The 14,483-nt window shown below is 33.5% G+C and overlaps 2 protein-coding genes across 2 annotated transcripts; one reads left to right on the top strand and one right to left on the bottom strand.

Annotated features, from left to right (window-relative positions):
• Positions 1 to 1,257: 1,257 nt before the first annotated feature.
• Positions 1,258 to 2,267, bottom strand: LOC117686528 (complement C1q-like protein 4). The gene is made up of 2 exons (XM_034461640.2): positions 2,075 to 2,267; positions 1,258 to 1,763 (listed from the first exon to the last, which is right to left on the bottom strand). Exons 1-2 carry the CDS (start codon positions 2,199 to 2,201, stop codon positions 1,351 to 1,353), a joined length of 540 nt encoding a protein of 179 aa, XP_034317531.1. The 5' UTR covers positions 2,202 to 2,267; the 3' UTR covers positions 1,258 to 1,350.
• A 5,441-nt stretch (positions 2,268 to 7,708) lies between these two features.
• Positions 7,709 to 13,701, top strand: LOC105319814 (uncharacterized). Its single transcript, XM_011417509.4, has 4 exons — positions 7,709 to 7,919; positions 8,614 to 8,712; positions 12,794 to 12,913; positions 13,081 to 13,701. Exons 1-4 carry the CDS (start codon positions 7,832 to 7,834, stop codon positions 13,098 to 13,100), a joined length of 327 nt encoding a protein of 108 aa, XP_011415811.2. The 5' UTR covers positions 7,709 to 7,831; the 3' UTR covers positions 13,101 to 13,701.
• The last annotated feature ends 782 nt before the right edge of the window (positions 13,702 to 14,483 follow it).

The raw sequence follows: 14,483 nt of genomic DNA, 5'->3' as shown, positions 1-14,483 counted from the left end.
TCCCCTCGAAAAGCATTGGTACCAATGCTAATTCCAACAGATTGTTGGAAGACTTGATTTCCAAAAAACTACATAGATGTTGTCGATCAGAAACTCAAGCATCTTTTTAATGTCAACTTCAGAGAACTTGTGTGTGCAATCAGAACGGTTTTTAAAAAATAATTTTTTTAATTTCCAATGACAAGGTAAGCATTTTTTCGACTTCCATTTAAATTGAAGAAACAACTGTCGATGATATCAAAAAGCCTAGATTTTTATTTGTCACATGGAATAGTTGTATAAAGCGTTGAAAAATCGTACGTTTTGATGCTATTGATTTTGGTAAGATTTTGTGACCTCAAAGTTTTTAATTTTTTATAATCCACATCTGATTCACACCACTTCTAGATAATATATTGTTGTACAGTACTCTTGAATTTTCTCCTTCACTACTGTAAGAATTTTAGTAAGGAGTTAAGAGAGAGTATTGGTGGAACATTTACTGGAACCTGCTATATATTTCTGTTTGTAGGGACTTTTGTGAAGTTTTGGAATCCAGTACAAATAAAGTAAATCAAATTCATTTTTTTATTGGGGATATTAGAGATACCCTTAACAGATTTATGATTTTGAAGTATTTCCTGCTTGGAAAGACTGCTATGGGTGTAAATAGAATTACCATTAGTAGAATCGAAACCTACATGTAGTTCTTTGAAAATGCAATTAATATAATATATCGTATGATGTAAATTCACAATACTTTAATGTGTTTACTGTTGCATTTGTTTACTTTGAACTTCTGTCTTGAATCTTGACACTGTAAAGGATCAAGGTAACTATATACACATTTGTAATAATGAATATCAATCGTGCCCCTTTTGCAAATGAATCAGTAATAAATATTTTAATTGTACTTGCAATCCCTTTAAATGATTTATTGAAGTTTGGAGAAAGAATCACTCTAAAAATGCTATTAAAATTAAAACGGTTACCAGAATTCTGGGGAATTATTTTGGCACATTTCATATGTAGATGATTATGTTTATGTTGTTAGACTTTATTCCGAGTAACATCAGATCTGGTGTCGAGCGAAGCGAAGGAACAAATCACATGGCGAGGGGAAAGTTTATCAAGATGTTAAGTACATGTTTCACAAAAAATTCAACTCATTTTGATTCTTTCTCTGTTTCTACAATTCTTTCGCAAAATTTTCTTTTTTATGGTATCTTATAATGTAAATATAAATTTCCTTCGACGAAAACATATAAAAAGCAATCCTGCAGATGTAGCTTTGTTTTATTTCATATCTTCAAGTAAGAAGAACATGTACAACAAAGTATGTATATTAACAGGAATGCTGCATCTCTTTTCCTAGGCCAGTTTGAATCCGGAGAAACTCATTCTTGTATATTGACTAGTCTCCAAGTAGTGCCCCGAGTAATACGCACCAGCCCGTACGAGAACAGTATCTCCTTTTGCCAAACTTAGGATGGTCATCGTAGAGGCAGCTGCTCTGTCATTATGATCATTAGCATCGGCGAGAGCTACGTCCACAAGTTTGTTATTTTTAACAATTTCTATTATGCTGTAAGATTTATCATACGCAGTCGTGCTTGTATGAAAAACGTAATGTCCGCTTTCTGGAGCTGTGAATTTGCCAGATTTAATATCATACCCATTTCCAGTGTTGGTCTCAAGTCGATCATAGACAAATGTCTTGTACTTAGAAAGGGTTTTTATCGCAACGTTTTTCGACATGTATGCAAAAAAGGCAATCTGCTGACCTATGAAGTATAATAGATACACTAAATTCAATGACACTAATAACATTTAGCTATATACGGTCTTGTGAGCTATGGATATTCATGGAACACCAATTTATGTGAATGTTGTTAAGAAGCTGATTTTTTTTTATCAAATAAAAATTGTCAACAATTTACAATGGAAGATCTACTGTCCTTAAATGTATCTACGAAACTGGATGCCTATTTCTGTTGAATTATGAATGATATTGCAATTTATTCAATGTATTAAATATGTACACATTATATAAATTTTGACAAGAACTAAAATTGAGCTACTGACAAATAAATACCCGCTTGATTTCCTTTTCGCTGAGCACAAAGACTGCATATCGTATCTTCCATTTCCTTCCGGTCACATGACTCATCGCAAAAGGCAGTATGCAGACAGAGAAGGAGGAGTACAAAAAAAATGTTCATGGCTGGCTTTCAAGTAGCTTACCTTAGTTAACGCTTACACTGATTGCAATGCATCAACACAAATTTTTAACTCACATTTATAAAATAAGTTTGCATGTTGCGATATTTAGCAGTGTATCATATTATAATTTAATATTCAGCACCTGAAACACTACACAAATCGATATTTTTGAGGTAATATAACCAACTTATATCTAGATCTTACGTTAGCCGATGTTTGCCTCACAAAATTCAAAATTCTCACGCTTGTCAAATTAATATTTCTTCACCAGTATTCATCACAAAAAGAGTATCGAGATTTAATTTCAAATATTAGATCGCTCCTCAAGTACAAAACAAAAACCAAGAATAAAAAATGTACTATCTTACCTATGAACAAATCGAATTTTAAAGGTATATTAAATTTAATTGCATTGCTTAGTAGACATTTTTTTTAAAATGGTACCAAAATGCGCCCTAACTTATTGAATTTATATATGTAAACGTCATATCTTTGATTAGGATGGATTGCAATCTTTTTTTAATTGTAAGAGTATACTGTTATCAAAGGTTAAAACTAGAAAATAATGATCAGTGTGGAATAAATGAGATCATTTCTTTTTTATTATGTACCGATAAATGACAACTTCCATATCCCTTAGATGGAATGAGGTTGCTTCCCTTTTTGCTAATATTGTTTAATATTTTTACTATAAGCTCAAACGTATAATATATGAGAGAGAACTTATTTTAATATACAAACTGATTATAACGATTGATTTAAAATGACATAGTATTATACATTGTAAAAAAGTAAGATAAATAATGCAGATCAGGTATATTTGAATGTACAAAGCAAATCAAGCATTTGTGAACCTAATATTCACGGTGAACAAATTTATAAAATGCAATTTGAAGTATGTTTCTATCATTTACTTTTAAACTGGGATTGGTATCAATCCCCCAAACATTTTTATGCAAAAGATTTTTTTTACGTTAGAACATATAGCAAAATCATTAGATACATTGTTCCTGAGGAAGTAGCTAGATATATCATTAGTAGTGTAAATGATACTGAAAACAGTTATCATTTTGTCCAACGCATTAATAGCGCACGTAACACAACTGGTATTGATTGCTTTTTATCCAAAGAATAAAACGTAATAAAAAATGCACATATATGTATCAAATTTATTTATTAACGATTTTTTAAATGGATTCAAATAACTGAGGTATATGCAATTAGAGACTATCCCGTATGCTTGACGTAAAAGTGAAACTGCCTTATCAACTAAAACTTAAACGTTATAGCAACGTTAACTTCTGGACAGTAATCAAGAATTAACTTGCTGCTTTTACTTAGGGTTGAACTTGTTAATACTATTGCATGATATGAAAACACTGTTGTTTCCTATTTCAAAATGATGAGTCCGAGCTGAACTGTATCCTTGAATGAAGGTTGAAAAAAAGTTTAAAACATTTCGTACATAATTCTATAAATAAAATCAATTTTGCAATACTGCTGAATAAATTAAGTAAATGCGTTTAGTATTACTACTTCTGTTCATGCGAACATTATAGAGGGGTCCGAGGGAATGTTGAGGTTGCCTGAAGTGAAGGGGAGTGAGGTCTACTCTAGTAGTTTTATTACTTAAATTTAATGAGTTTGAATTTTTCCAGAGGGGGGGGGGGGGTCCGTTACTCCTTGAACTAGTATCAGATATATGGAATTAAATTTAAAACACAGTAGAACAAATAAAGTATGAAAAAAGGTTGTTACAACAATTATCAGACACTCTCAAATCTACAAAAGAATTTGCATGGAATATACCACAGTAGTCAAAAGTGCACGGAATCACTGACATGTCATAATTGTTGATTGACAGGGGCTCCCCATTGTTCAATTTCCATGAACCCGATAATCTGCGAAGTCCAACAGACACCTTCAAGTTCAACCCGTCTGTAACATAATTAAGATAAGTATTGACAACGTGATACTTAAGCGAAAAAATACAACTAAGTTAAATTGTAATAGTACTGATACAAATTCGTATCCATTAAGGGTTCAGGCATTGTAACGGCGAAGAAGACTTGTAATGGAACCGAGGAGAAGAATGAGATTTTAAAAAATCAGGGATTTCAGTTCAGAAAAATAAGAAGACCGGATGTACTTCCCGCTGGTGGACTGTCGGAATCTAGGTGTGTAATCTCTACCCGCATGTGAGACCATTTGTGAGACCTGCTTTCCAAGAGGAGACGTGCCCTTCCTTTACTTTGACACATTTTGATGTAAACATTTTTTTTTCTCAGGAGATGGTGGAGTTTTCATTGAATACATCTAATTTTAATAATAGAATTCATATATTAATTACACCATTGAATACGATTTGAATATAGAAATAAACAAATATGAAATTGAAGAATGATTTAAGGTATCACACCGGTAATCGGCCAATCAAAATGAACTTTTTCCTTTACTCAGTTTTCAAAATTGTTGTACCACTGAGTAGGATATTTCATGTATTTTGTTAGGTGATGATCTTTTTTCACAGGGACTACTTCTTTCAGGGCACATGCAGCAGCTTCCTGTGGAGTGTGCAGTCTGTTTACATACACGTGGAAAACACGTGGTGTTGAGGGTAGACCTGTTTGGAGCTAGATATTTTGAGAAAATGCAGTATCGCTTGCCCTTTTTATGGTGTTGGCTGATGAGATAGGTAACAAATAACATTTCCTCCGAATATTTTGTCATGAGGAATACAAACTGATTTTTAAGAATTTTATCCCCTCTGTAGTGCTATATAGTGAAAACAATTACCGGTGTGATACCTTGAAGTGAAGGGTAATTAAAATCAATTTCCTATTTTATTCTATGATTGTTTGTGTATATTTGTTTATTTCTACTTGGAGAAAAAAAAATGATCAAATATGATTAACTAATTAACTAAAGCTTTTAAAATATATTATCTAGTTCTACAAATTGTACAACTTTAAAAAAAATTAACTTAGCACATATTTGAATGGAAAACAAATGTATGTAATGTGCGCAACGTCAGGGTAGTTTAAGTGACGTTATGACGTTGTACCAGTTATGAAAAAGTTAGGATATAAAAACAACGTTTTTCAAAAGCATGTAACTAAAAAACTAGTGGGAGTACAAGTTTCAAATTTGCAAATATTATTCTGTAGACCCAGTTCTTTATTTTCGAATAAAAAACCAATTTTTGATAAAAATGTCATTAAGACCCCTTTTTTCACAGAGCGGTCCATATTTATTTCAATGATAATAAACTAGATACGACCTCGTTACGAGTAACGAGTAGGTCTTCCGTCCGATTTTTTATTTTATTTTAAATGATACCATGACATATTGATACAATTTCAAAATTAACACCCCCCCCCCCCAATTTTAAGGCAATGAATAAAAATTCCTAATTAGATCTAACATGGGCCTGACGATGACTTTTTCAAACCGATAATGTAGTGTTCAACAAATTTGATTCTATATTGCATAACAAAATATTTATCGTTTTCAAGTTATTTGTAATAGACTTTACGAGTCTCTTGGTCCCTAATGAAAGGGAGCCCCTTTTTCTTGATTTTATTGGAAAGAACTTTTGATTCTCTACCACTTTTGTTATATATTATTTAACAAATAATCAACTGATAAAAAGATACAGATCAAAACGGATGAAAATTTTGAATGAAAATTCGTACCCAATTTTCGTGCATAGGCGAGCTCAAAGAAATGGCGCCACTGGCTTAAAACAATATAATAGTGCACAACTTCAAACTATAGACTACATATCCTGAAAATTTCGTATTCATATCTCAAATAGTTTCTGAGATCAGCTCTGCACAAAATAGGTCGTAACAAAATAGAAAATCCACCGTAACTCGGTACCGGAAGTGACGATTTCAAAATTTCAAAAAACGTCCAGAATTATGACCTCTGGCAATCATCTGTGAAAAAATGGTCAAAATCGGCCAAATAGTTTCTGAGAAATCGCGTGCACAAAATTTGTGGAAAAAAATAATAAGAAACAGTACGAAAACAATAAGGTATATGAATCCTTAACAAATATTGCAAATTTTGCCGCTAGGTGGTGTCCGTCGAATCCACCAAATTCATTATCGACGTCACATGCAAGCTGACCGGTGGCAATAGAGGAGGCTCATATAGAGCCTCCGTCTAAAAAGATATTAATAAATAGTGTTCCCGAGGAAAGAAAAACCCAAATAAATGCAATGATTAGGGGTTATTTTCTATTGTAATTGCACAATACATTAGAAAAGCTAATGATAGAATGATTGTCTTGTTAGTTTTCAGGAAAACAGTCAGAAAACATCTAAAAAAAATATAATAAGTTTTCATTTTCCTTATTTATATCACTTAAAAGAAATTGATTGAATGTACACAATTTTGTTTATGCAAAGATAAATACACAATGAGCAGATACTGTAGGATTTATGATCGCTTTTTTTTCGAAAAAAGACTTAAACAATATTGTAAAGCAGTTAATTTTTGATGAGTGAAAATATAGGGAAGTGGTGGGTGGTTCGGGGAGGGGGGAGGGGGAGTGGTGAACTTCAACCCTCACCACGTAAACAGGGGAACACCTTTTCTGTAAAACAATAATTAAAGGGACCAAATGTTGGCTAGAGTGTTAAGTTATGATGTTTCTTTAGGGAGACTACAGGTCACTTAATGTAATTTATTACCAAATCAGTAGGCCTATACCATTATCTTAAAGGGGCATGGTCACGATTTTGGTCAAATTCTATTTTTCTGTTTTTATCATTTACAATGCTTTAAGAATGCATTTCTAGTGATCAAATGAAATTAAAGAGTCAGTCGTAGAGTTATAAGCAAGATACAAAAAATCTTTTTCTAGCCAATTTGTCGATCTTCTTATTTATTTTCAGCATGAATAAACAGTTCCTTATATATAACACATTCATTTCAGGTCTAAAACTGGAATTTTCACTTCAACATTCAAAATGTACACAAAGGCTTTGTTTACATAGCAAAGAATTGTACGCGCTGTAACACCCTTATAACTCAACAAATGACACAAATGACATTTTTTATTACTATTAAAAATGCCTTACTGAAGCATTGTAAGCATTAAATTCGGAAAAATAATTTTTGACCAAAATCGTGACCATGCCCTATAAAGTATCAGTAAAAAATCTAGGGGTACAAGACTACATCTTCCTACAGGCTAAACCTATGTATGCAGAGTAAGGAGGTCACCTACTTTGATATTTTAATTAGAATGCTTAGCCTTTTGTGTTACGTCACCTATAACTTTAATCTTAGCATATCATTGGGGAGACCACAGGTCACACAATGTCTATATAACTTATATTATATATATATCAGTCTTAAAAATAACAGACAATGTTGGATTCTTTATCTTCTATAGTATCTTTCCTAACCTTAGAATATAAGTTAACCTTTAGATAAAAACATTCACATTTCTAAAAGCTAGGCAGCAGTACGAGTTATTTTACTTTCACTTTGCGGTTGCCATGCACTACATTTTGTAGCGGAGTGCATAGATTTGGTAGATGTGAATAAGCAGGTGACCAAGGGTCCTAGTTGATTGTACGTTTTATCCTTCTGGGTTTATATTTGGTTTCACAACATGAGAAAGAAGTTTCGAAATAAACACAGAAAGAGCAAAGTTAGGAAGAGTCAATCTGTTGCATCAAAGGACACATGGATACAGAATGGTTTGAAATTTTTCTTTGGTCTGTATAAACGTAACCATCTGTCATAATAGTGCTACATGACAGCTAGCATCTTTATGTACTCATAGTAGGGTACATGTAAAGTTCGAAACGAAACCGAACGAAACGAAACGAATCAAAACAAAACGAAGCCAATCGAAACGAAACCAAAAATTCGGTTAGTTTCGTTCGGTTTCGTTTCGTTTCCAGTCGAAATGAAACGAAACCAAACGAAACAACATCGAAAAATCTTTTCGTTTCGTTCGGCTTCATTTTGTTTCGTTTCGTACTCTAAAGGTACCCCTCATAGTTCGTCAGTCAGATCAACTGATCAAGGCCCTGTCGATTATATCAAGTTTGTAGAATAACGATATATTTTTTTCTGATATAGAATCGATCGTAGAGTGTATAGTTAGGATTAAAAAGTGACCGTCTAATTTTAATTGTATATTACATTTGAAGGATTGTTGAATCTCATATTTTGTAATTTTTTATTTATTCTTTTTTTCCCGATGAGGAGGTCTACAACTATGATTCAGGCAATCCATTATTGAAGCGCTCACCTTTTAGCACGAAGTTACAGGGGCCAAGCCCGTTTATACCTTTACTTCAATGACATTAATGTCGAAATGGTCCCTGTGCATGCAACAAAAAATAGTGTCTGTTGTTTAATTTTCGTCCAATATTTATATTTCAGATGTGACTTTGTCTGATTATGCTGACTCGTCTAAAACACAATGCTCTGGCTCTATGAGAGTAAAGAAGGCAATTTCATCATTAACTACAAACATTAAATGTAAGATACGTGACATGACGTACTTGTGATATATTGTTTCATGTAACTATGTTGTATATCATGTATATCGTCCTTTCATTTGTGAAAAGACACCAGATGGTGAAATATATGCAGATCTATAGGGCATTGTCATGATTTTAGTCAGAATTTATTATTTCGTATTTAGCTAACCTGAACTGAAGGTTCAAGTGAGCTTTTCTGATCACCCGTTGTCCGTCGTCCGCCAATCTGTCCGTCCGTCCGTCTGTAAACTTTTCACATTTTGACTTCTTCTCTGAAACCACTGGGCCAAATTTAACCAAACTTGTTATAAAGCATCTTTATGGGTAAGGGATTTTATATTGTTAGAATAAAGAATTAAACCCTTTTTAAAATGGAGATAATTGCGAAATGGTGAGAGAATGGTGTGAGTCTTTAATTTTTTTTTTTTTAAGAACCACTGCACCAGAATTGCCAATTATTATTACAAAAGTTTGTATATATAGTGAAGATTCTAGATTGTAAAATTCGTGACCCCGGACAAAAACTGGGACCCAAGGCGGGGTATAAAGTTTAACATAGAAATATATAGGAACATGAGGCCCATGGGTCAAATTGCTCATCTGAGTAACAATATGCATAATACATTCAGCTTAATGGAGTCATAATACAAAATATCTGGACATTGTGGCATAATACATGTAGATATTGTATAAAGAAAAATCCATCCCCCTTGATATTCTTATAATCAAGTTCCTTTTCTAACAGGATGATTTTATAGTCATAACACATTTTGAACTTTGCAGTTCTCATAAAGACCCTAAACAATTGTTTATATACGGATATAAACCTACATCAAACTATTTTAAAGAATCAGCAAAATATCAAAATGCTTGCATATAAGTAAAACCATACATGTAACGTTTCAGTTTTTGTGAATAATTAATTTTTTTCCTTTGTACCACTGGATCCCACGTGTGGCCCCACCCTCATCGTCGGATACCCACGGGTTATTGCGTGATAAGTAAAAGACGGTATCTCTCGTAGTATCCGACGATGACCCACCCTACTCCTAAATATTTTGATTCATCAAATTTGAATCTACATTATCTGATGAAGAAGATTTTAAAGATTTTTCTCTATATATTTGTATGTAAAAATTTGTCCTTCCACCACTGTGATCCTGTGACCCCATCCTACCCCGGAGGATCATGATTTGAACAAACTTGCATCTACACTACCTGACAATGCTTCCACACAAGTTTCAGCTTTCCTGGCTGGTTTGTTTCTGATAAGATTTTTTAAAGATTTACATGTATATTCCTATGTAAAAATTTGACCCCCCCCCCAATGTGCCCCACCATAATCCCGTGTGTCATGGTTTTCACAACTTTGAATATACACTACCTGAGGATGCTTTCACATGAGTGTCAGCTTTCTTGGCCTTATGGGTCTTAAAAAGTGCTTTGTGCCAAGTTTTGCTAAATTGACCCATTGGTTCTGGAGAAGATGTTGAAAATGTGAAAAGTTAACAGACAGACGGACAGAAGGATGAAAGACAGAATGTGATCAGAAAAGCTCACTTGAATTTTCATCTCAGGTGATCTAAAAATGTTAAAAACTGTTCTTCTCAAGAACCACTGCACCAGAAATACCAATATTTATACACAAGTTTGTATATACAGTATAGTGAAGATTCTAAATTGTGAAAATCATGACCCCTGGATCCAAACTGGGACCCCATGCCAGGTTTAAAGTTTAACATAGAAATATATAAAAGAAATGTTTAAAAATATTCTTCTCAAGTACTGCAATTTTACAATTAGCCAGATATCTATGCAAGGGTCTTTAAATAGATTCTAAATTATTTAAGTCTTGAACCCCCCCCCTCCCCCCCCCCCCCAAAAAAAAAAAAAAAAAACGAAAACAAAAACAAAAACAAAACAAAACTAGTACTTGGGCCTCAAGAAGGGTTCATGGTGCTACATATAAGTATATAAGGAAACTGTTTAAAAATATTCTTTTCGAAAACCACAATGTTACAATTCGTGATATTACTATGCATGCATTCTTAGAGAATGTAGATTCAATAATTAAAAAACCATGACCTCGGACTAATACTGGGGCCCCTAGAAATCCCAGAAATATAGAGGGAAAATAAATAAAAATCTTCTTCTCGAGAACAACAATGCTTCAATTTGTGAGATTACTATGCAAGAATCCTTAAATAATGTAGATTATAGATTAATAAAGAGTGACCACCGGGCTAATATTATGGCCCCAAGAAGGGTTCAAAGTTTAATTAACAGAAATATACAGGGAAAATGTTTTAAAATCTTCTTTTCGAGAACCACAGTGCTACTGTTTGTAATATTGCTGTGATAGGACCATCAGATTGTGTAGATTCTAAATTAGTACAGCCAACCATGAACCCCGAAACAATACTGGGGCCCCAGAAAGGGGTTCAAAGTTTAAAATAAAAATAGTATATGCTACGAAATAGAATGTTACATGGAACTGTTGTTCCGATGAGTAATGTGGCCCATGGGCCTCCTGTTTAGACCTAAAATGAAAGTCACAAACACTAGGAATTGTTCATTTTTGTTTAAAACTAATTATTAGACAGAAATAACCACCTTGAAAAATAATTTTCCAGTATATTGAACCAACGTAAACAAAAACACGGCACGAGCCTTGTTTACATAAGAAGTGTATGTAGGTATATTGCTTGTATCTCATCGACTTACTCTCAAATTTAAGTTGTAAATAACAAACAAGTGAAAAGCTGTCAATGTGACAGCAAACCGGGTTTTCTTTTATGTGAACTTTATCCATAATCCATGTCAACCCATATCCAGTGAAATGGTGTACCCCTATATGCAATATTTTGCCAAAAAGTGACTAAGTTCAAAAGCTGATATTTTTTTCATAAATTATCAGAAATCAAAATCCTAGCAATATGCACACCTCTGATATACCCTATGTACAGTTGATCTGCAACAGAACAACTTCCTATCTTGAAATCTGTAGGAGGAGTTATACATACAATGAGGGTACCCTATATGCAATATTTTGCCAAAAGTGACTAAGTTCAGATGCTAGTATTTTTTTCATAAATTATCGGAAATCAAAATCCTAGCAATATGCACACCTCTGATATATGTACAATTGATCTGCAAAACAATTTCTTCTTATCTTGAAAACTTTAGGAGGAGTTATCCGTACAATGAGGGTACCCTATATGCAATATTTTGCCAAAAAGTGACTAAATTCAAAAGCTGGTATTTTTTTCATAAATTATCAGAAATCAAAATCCTAGCAATATGCACACCTCTGATATAGGTACAATTAATCTGCAAAAGAACAACTTCCTATCTTGAAAACTGTAGGAGTAGTTATCCGTACAATGAGGGTACCCTATATGCAATATTTTGCAAAAAAATGACTAAGTTCAAAAGCTAGTATTTTTTTCATAAATTATCAGAAATCAAAATCCTAGCAATATGCACACCTCTGATATAGGTATAATTGATCTGCAAAACAACAACATCCTATCTTGAAAACTGTAGGAGGAGTTATCCGTACAATGAGGGTACCCTATATGCAATATTTTGCCAAAAAATGACTAAGTTCAAAAGCTAGTATTTTTTTCATAAATTATCGGAAATCAAAATCCTAGCAATATGCACACCTCTGATATATGTACAATTGATCTGCAAAACAACAACATCCTATCTTGAAAACTGTAGGAGGAGTTATCCGTACAATGAGGGTACCCTATATGCAATATTTTGCATAAAAATGACTAAGTTCAAAAGCTGGTAATTTTTTCATAAATTATCAGAAATCAAAATCCTAGCAATATGCACACCTCTGATATATATACAATTGATCTGCAAAACAACAACTTCCTATCTTGAAAACTGTAGGAGGAGTTATCCGTACAATGAGGGTACCCTTTTGGCAGCCGCCCGCCCGCCCGCCATTTTCACCATTTTAATAACCGGATTTTTCCTTCGGAAAACCCGGTTAAAAAATGACCATCTCCCTTTAAAGAAGAAAATTCACTAAATCATCAACCTTGAGTTTTTCTTGTTATCAGGTCAAAGAAAAAATATAGACACAGACAATAGTGATCTCAACTGGTTTGAAAAAGATTTGGAGGATTTTGATGTGTTAGATGATGTGGGTGAGGAGAACTCGGATGAAGATGATACAACCGGTAAGATTTTATGATTTTAGCATGCTGTTTGCATAATAGAACTGCAAACATATGATAAAATTGTCTTTTTTGTTGAATTAGAATTTATAGCTAATAATTTTAAGTATGGATAATTGATAGTCTTTGAGTGAGACATGCTTTACATACTGTTTATTTATCTTTTATAGAAACTGAACTGAAAGCTTAAAGATCACGACATAATTTCTGCAATGGAATGTATGCCTGCATGAATTGAAACCTCCATCATTAGAAAATTAATTCAGAAAAAAAATCACTCACCTTGGTCTGTTCCTTTTTTCCACTGTTGTCCCAATCTCAAGCGGGAATTCTGCCATCCTCTTACCATCACTCAAGTTGTGGACATAAAGCTTGTTCTATAATCACAAATACAACCTCTGTTAAAAACCTCACTAAGCCACTGAAGAATTCATAGTTGAGTAATCAAGAAGATAATACCAACAAATGTTTAATCGTGAATCGTATTAGGACATGGCAATTCACAATCTCCCAAAATACTCATCAAGTTATTAAATATATCCATAGTTGTGTGCATACATACAAGGATCAGTAATGGCTATACCACCATACTGTTAAAATCATCACATGACCTTTACCATACCTTGACATCCTCCAGCTTGTTGTTGTTGACACAGGCAGTCCATTCCAACACAGAACTTGCCTCCCCGACCAGAGTTGTCCAGGTTTCCTGCAAGATTTACACGTACATACATTTCTTCAAATTTCTGATGAATTTTTTTTAGCTCTGTAATAAAAGTTGGAAGACTTTCTTTTCTGACTCACCATATCTGGTTTGGAAAGGTAAATCTGAATCAGCTTATAATTTGGAGCTTTCATCGGGATATGAACTTGGTTGGTCTCGTGATGAAATCCTGTAAAGCCCGAAGGGCTTCTCAGAAGATTTAATCACGTACCAACCAAGTTAATATCCCTATGAACTTTTTAACAGTGCTCTTTATTACTTATATTTACGTTTGAGAATGTCAAACTGTTCAGAATCATTAATATAACGGTGTTTTTACGTTTACAATATTACAACCGTCAAGCGATAAGCGCGTGTGGTTTTCATTGGGCGTCACAAAAACGTTCAAACAGAATTGAATGTTTTCGCTTTTCTATAGGTTCACATAAAGATGTAAATATATGTATATACAAGTAGAATACAAGGCATTGCCTGTTTATATTCTCTGTGGGAACACCACTTTTTTGCAACTGATAAAATGATATAAAATGAAATCCCTCAAATAAAAACAGCATTCTTTGACCAGGTATAATTAAGAAATAAAGTACGAGTTATCGTGAATGTTGCAGAATAACCTCCGAGGTTTGGAAATGTTGTTTTGAAATATAAAAGCCGAGGCGTAAGCCGAGGCTTTTATATTTCAAACAACATTTGGAGATCGAGGAGGTTATCCTGCAACATTCACGAAAACAAGAACTTTATTTCTATTCTACTAACAGCCCAGTATTTCTACAGTTCGTTTCTCCTATAGAGAGACGATCTAGGTCATTTTGACGGCTGTTCCGTGTAACCCCAACGGTTTTGTTAGTA

The sequence above is a fragment of the Magallana gigas genome, chromosome 5 (genome assembly GCF_963853765.1).
Source record: "Magallana gigas chromosome 5, xbMagGiga1.1, whole genome shotgun sequence".
Lineage (NCBI taxonomy): Eukaryota > Metazoa > Mollusca > Bivalvia > Ostreida > Ostreidae > Magallana > Magallana gigas.
This window is presented reverse-complemented; position numbering and strand designations above follow the sequence as displayed.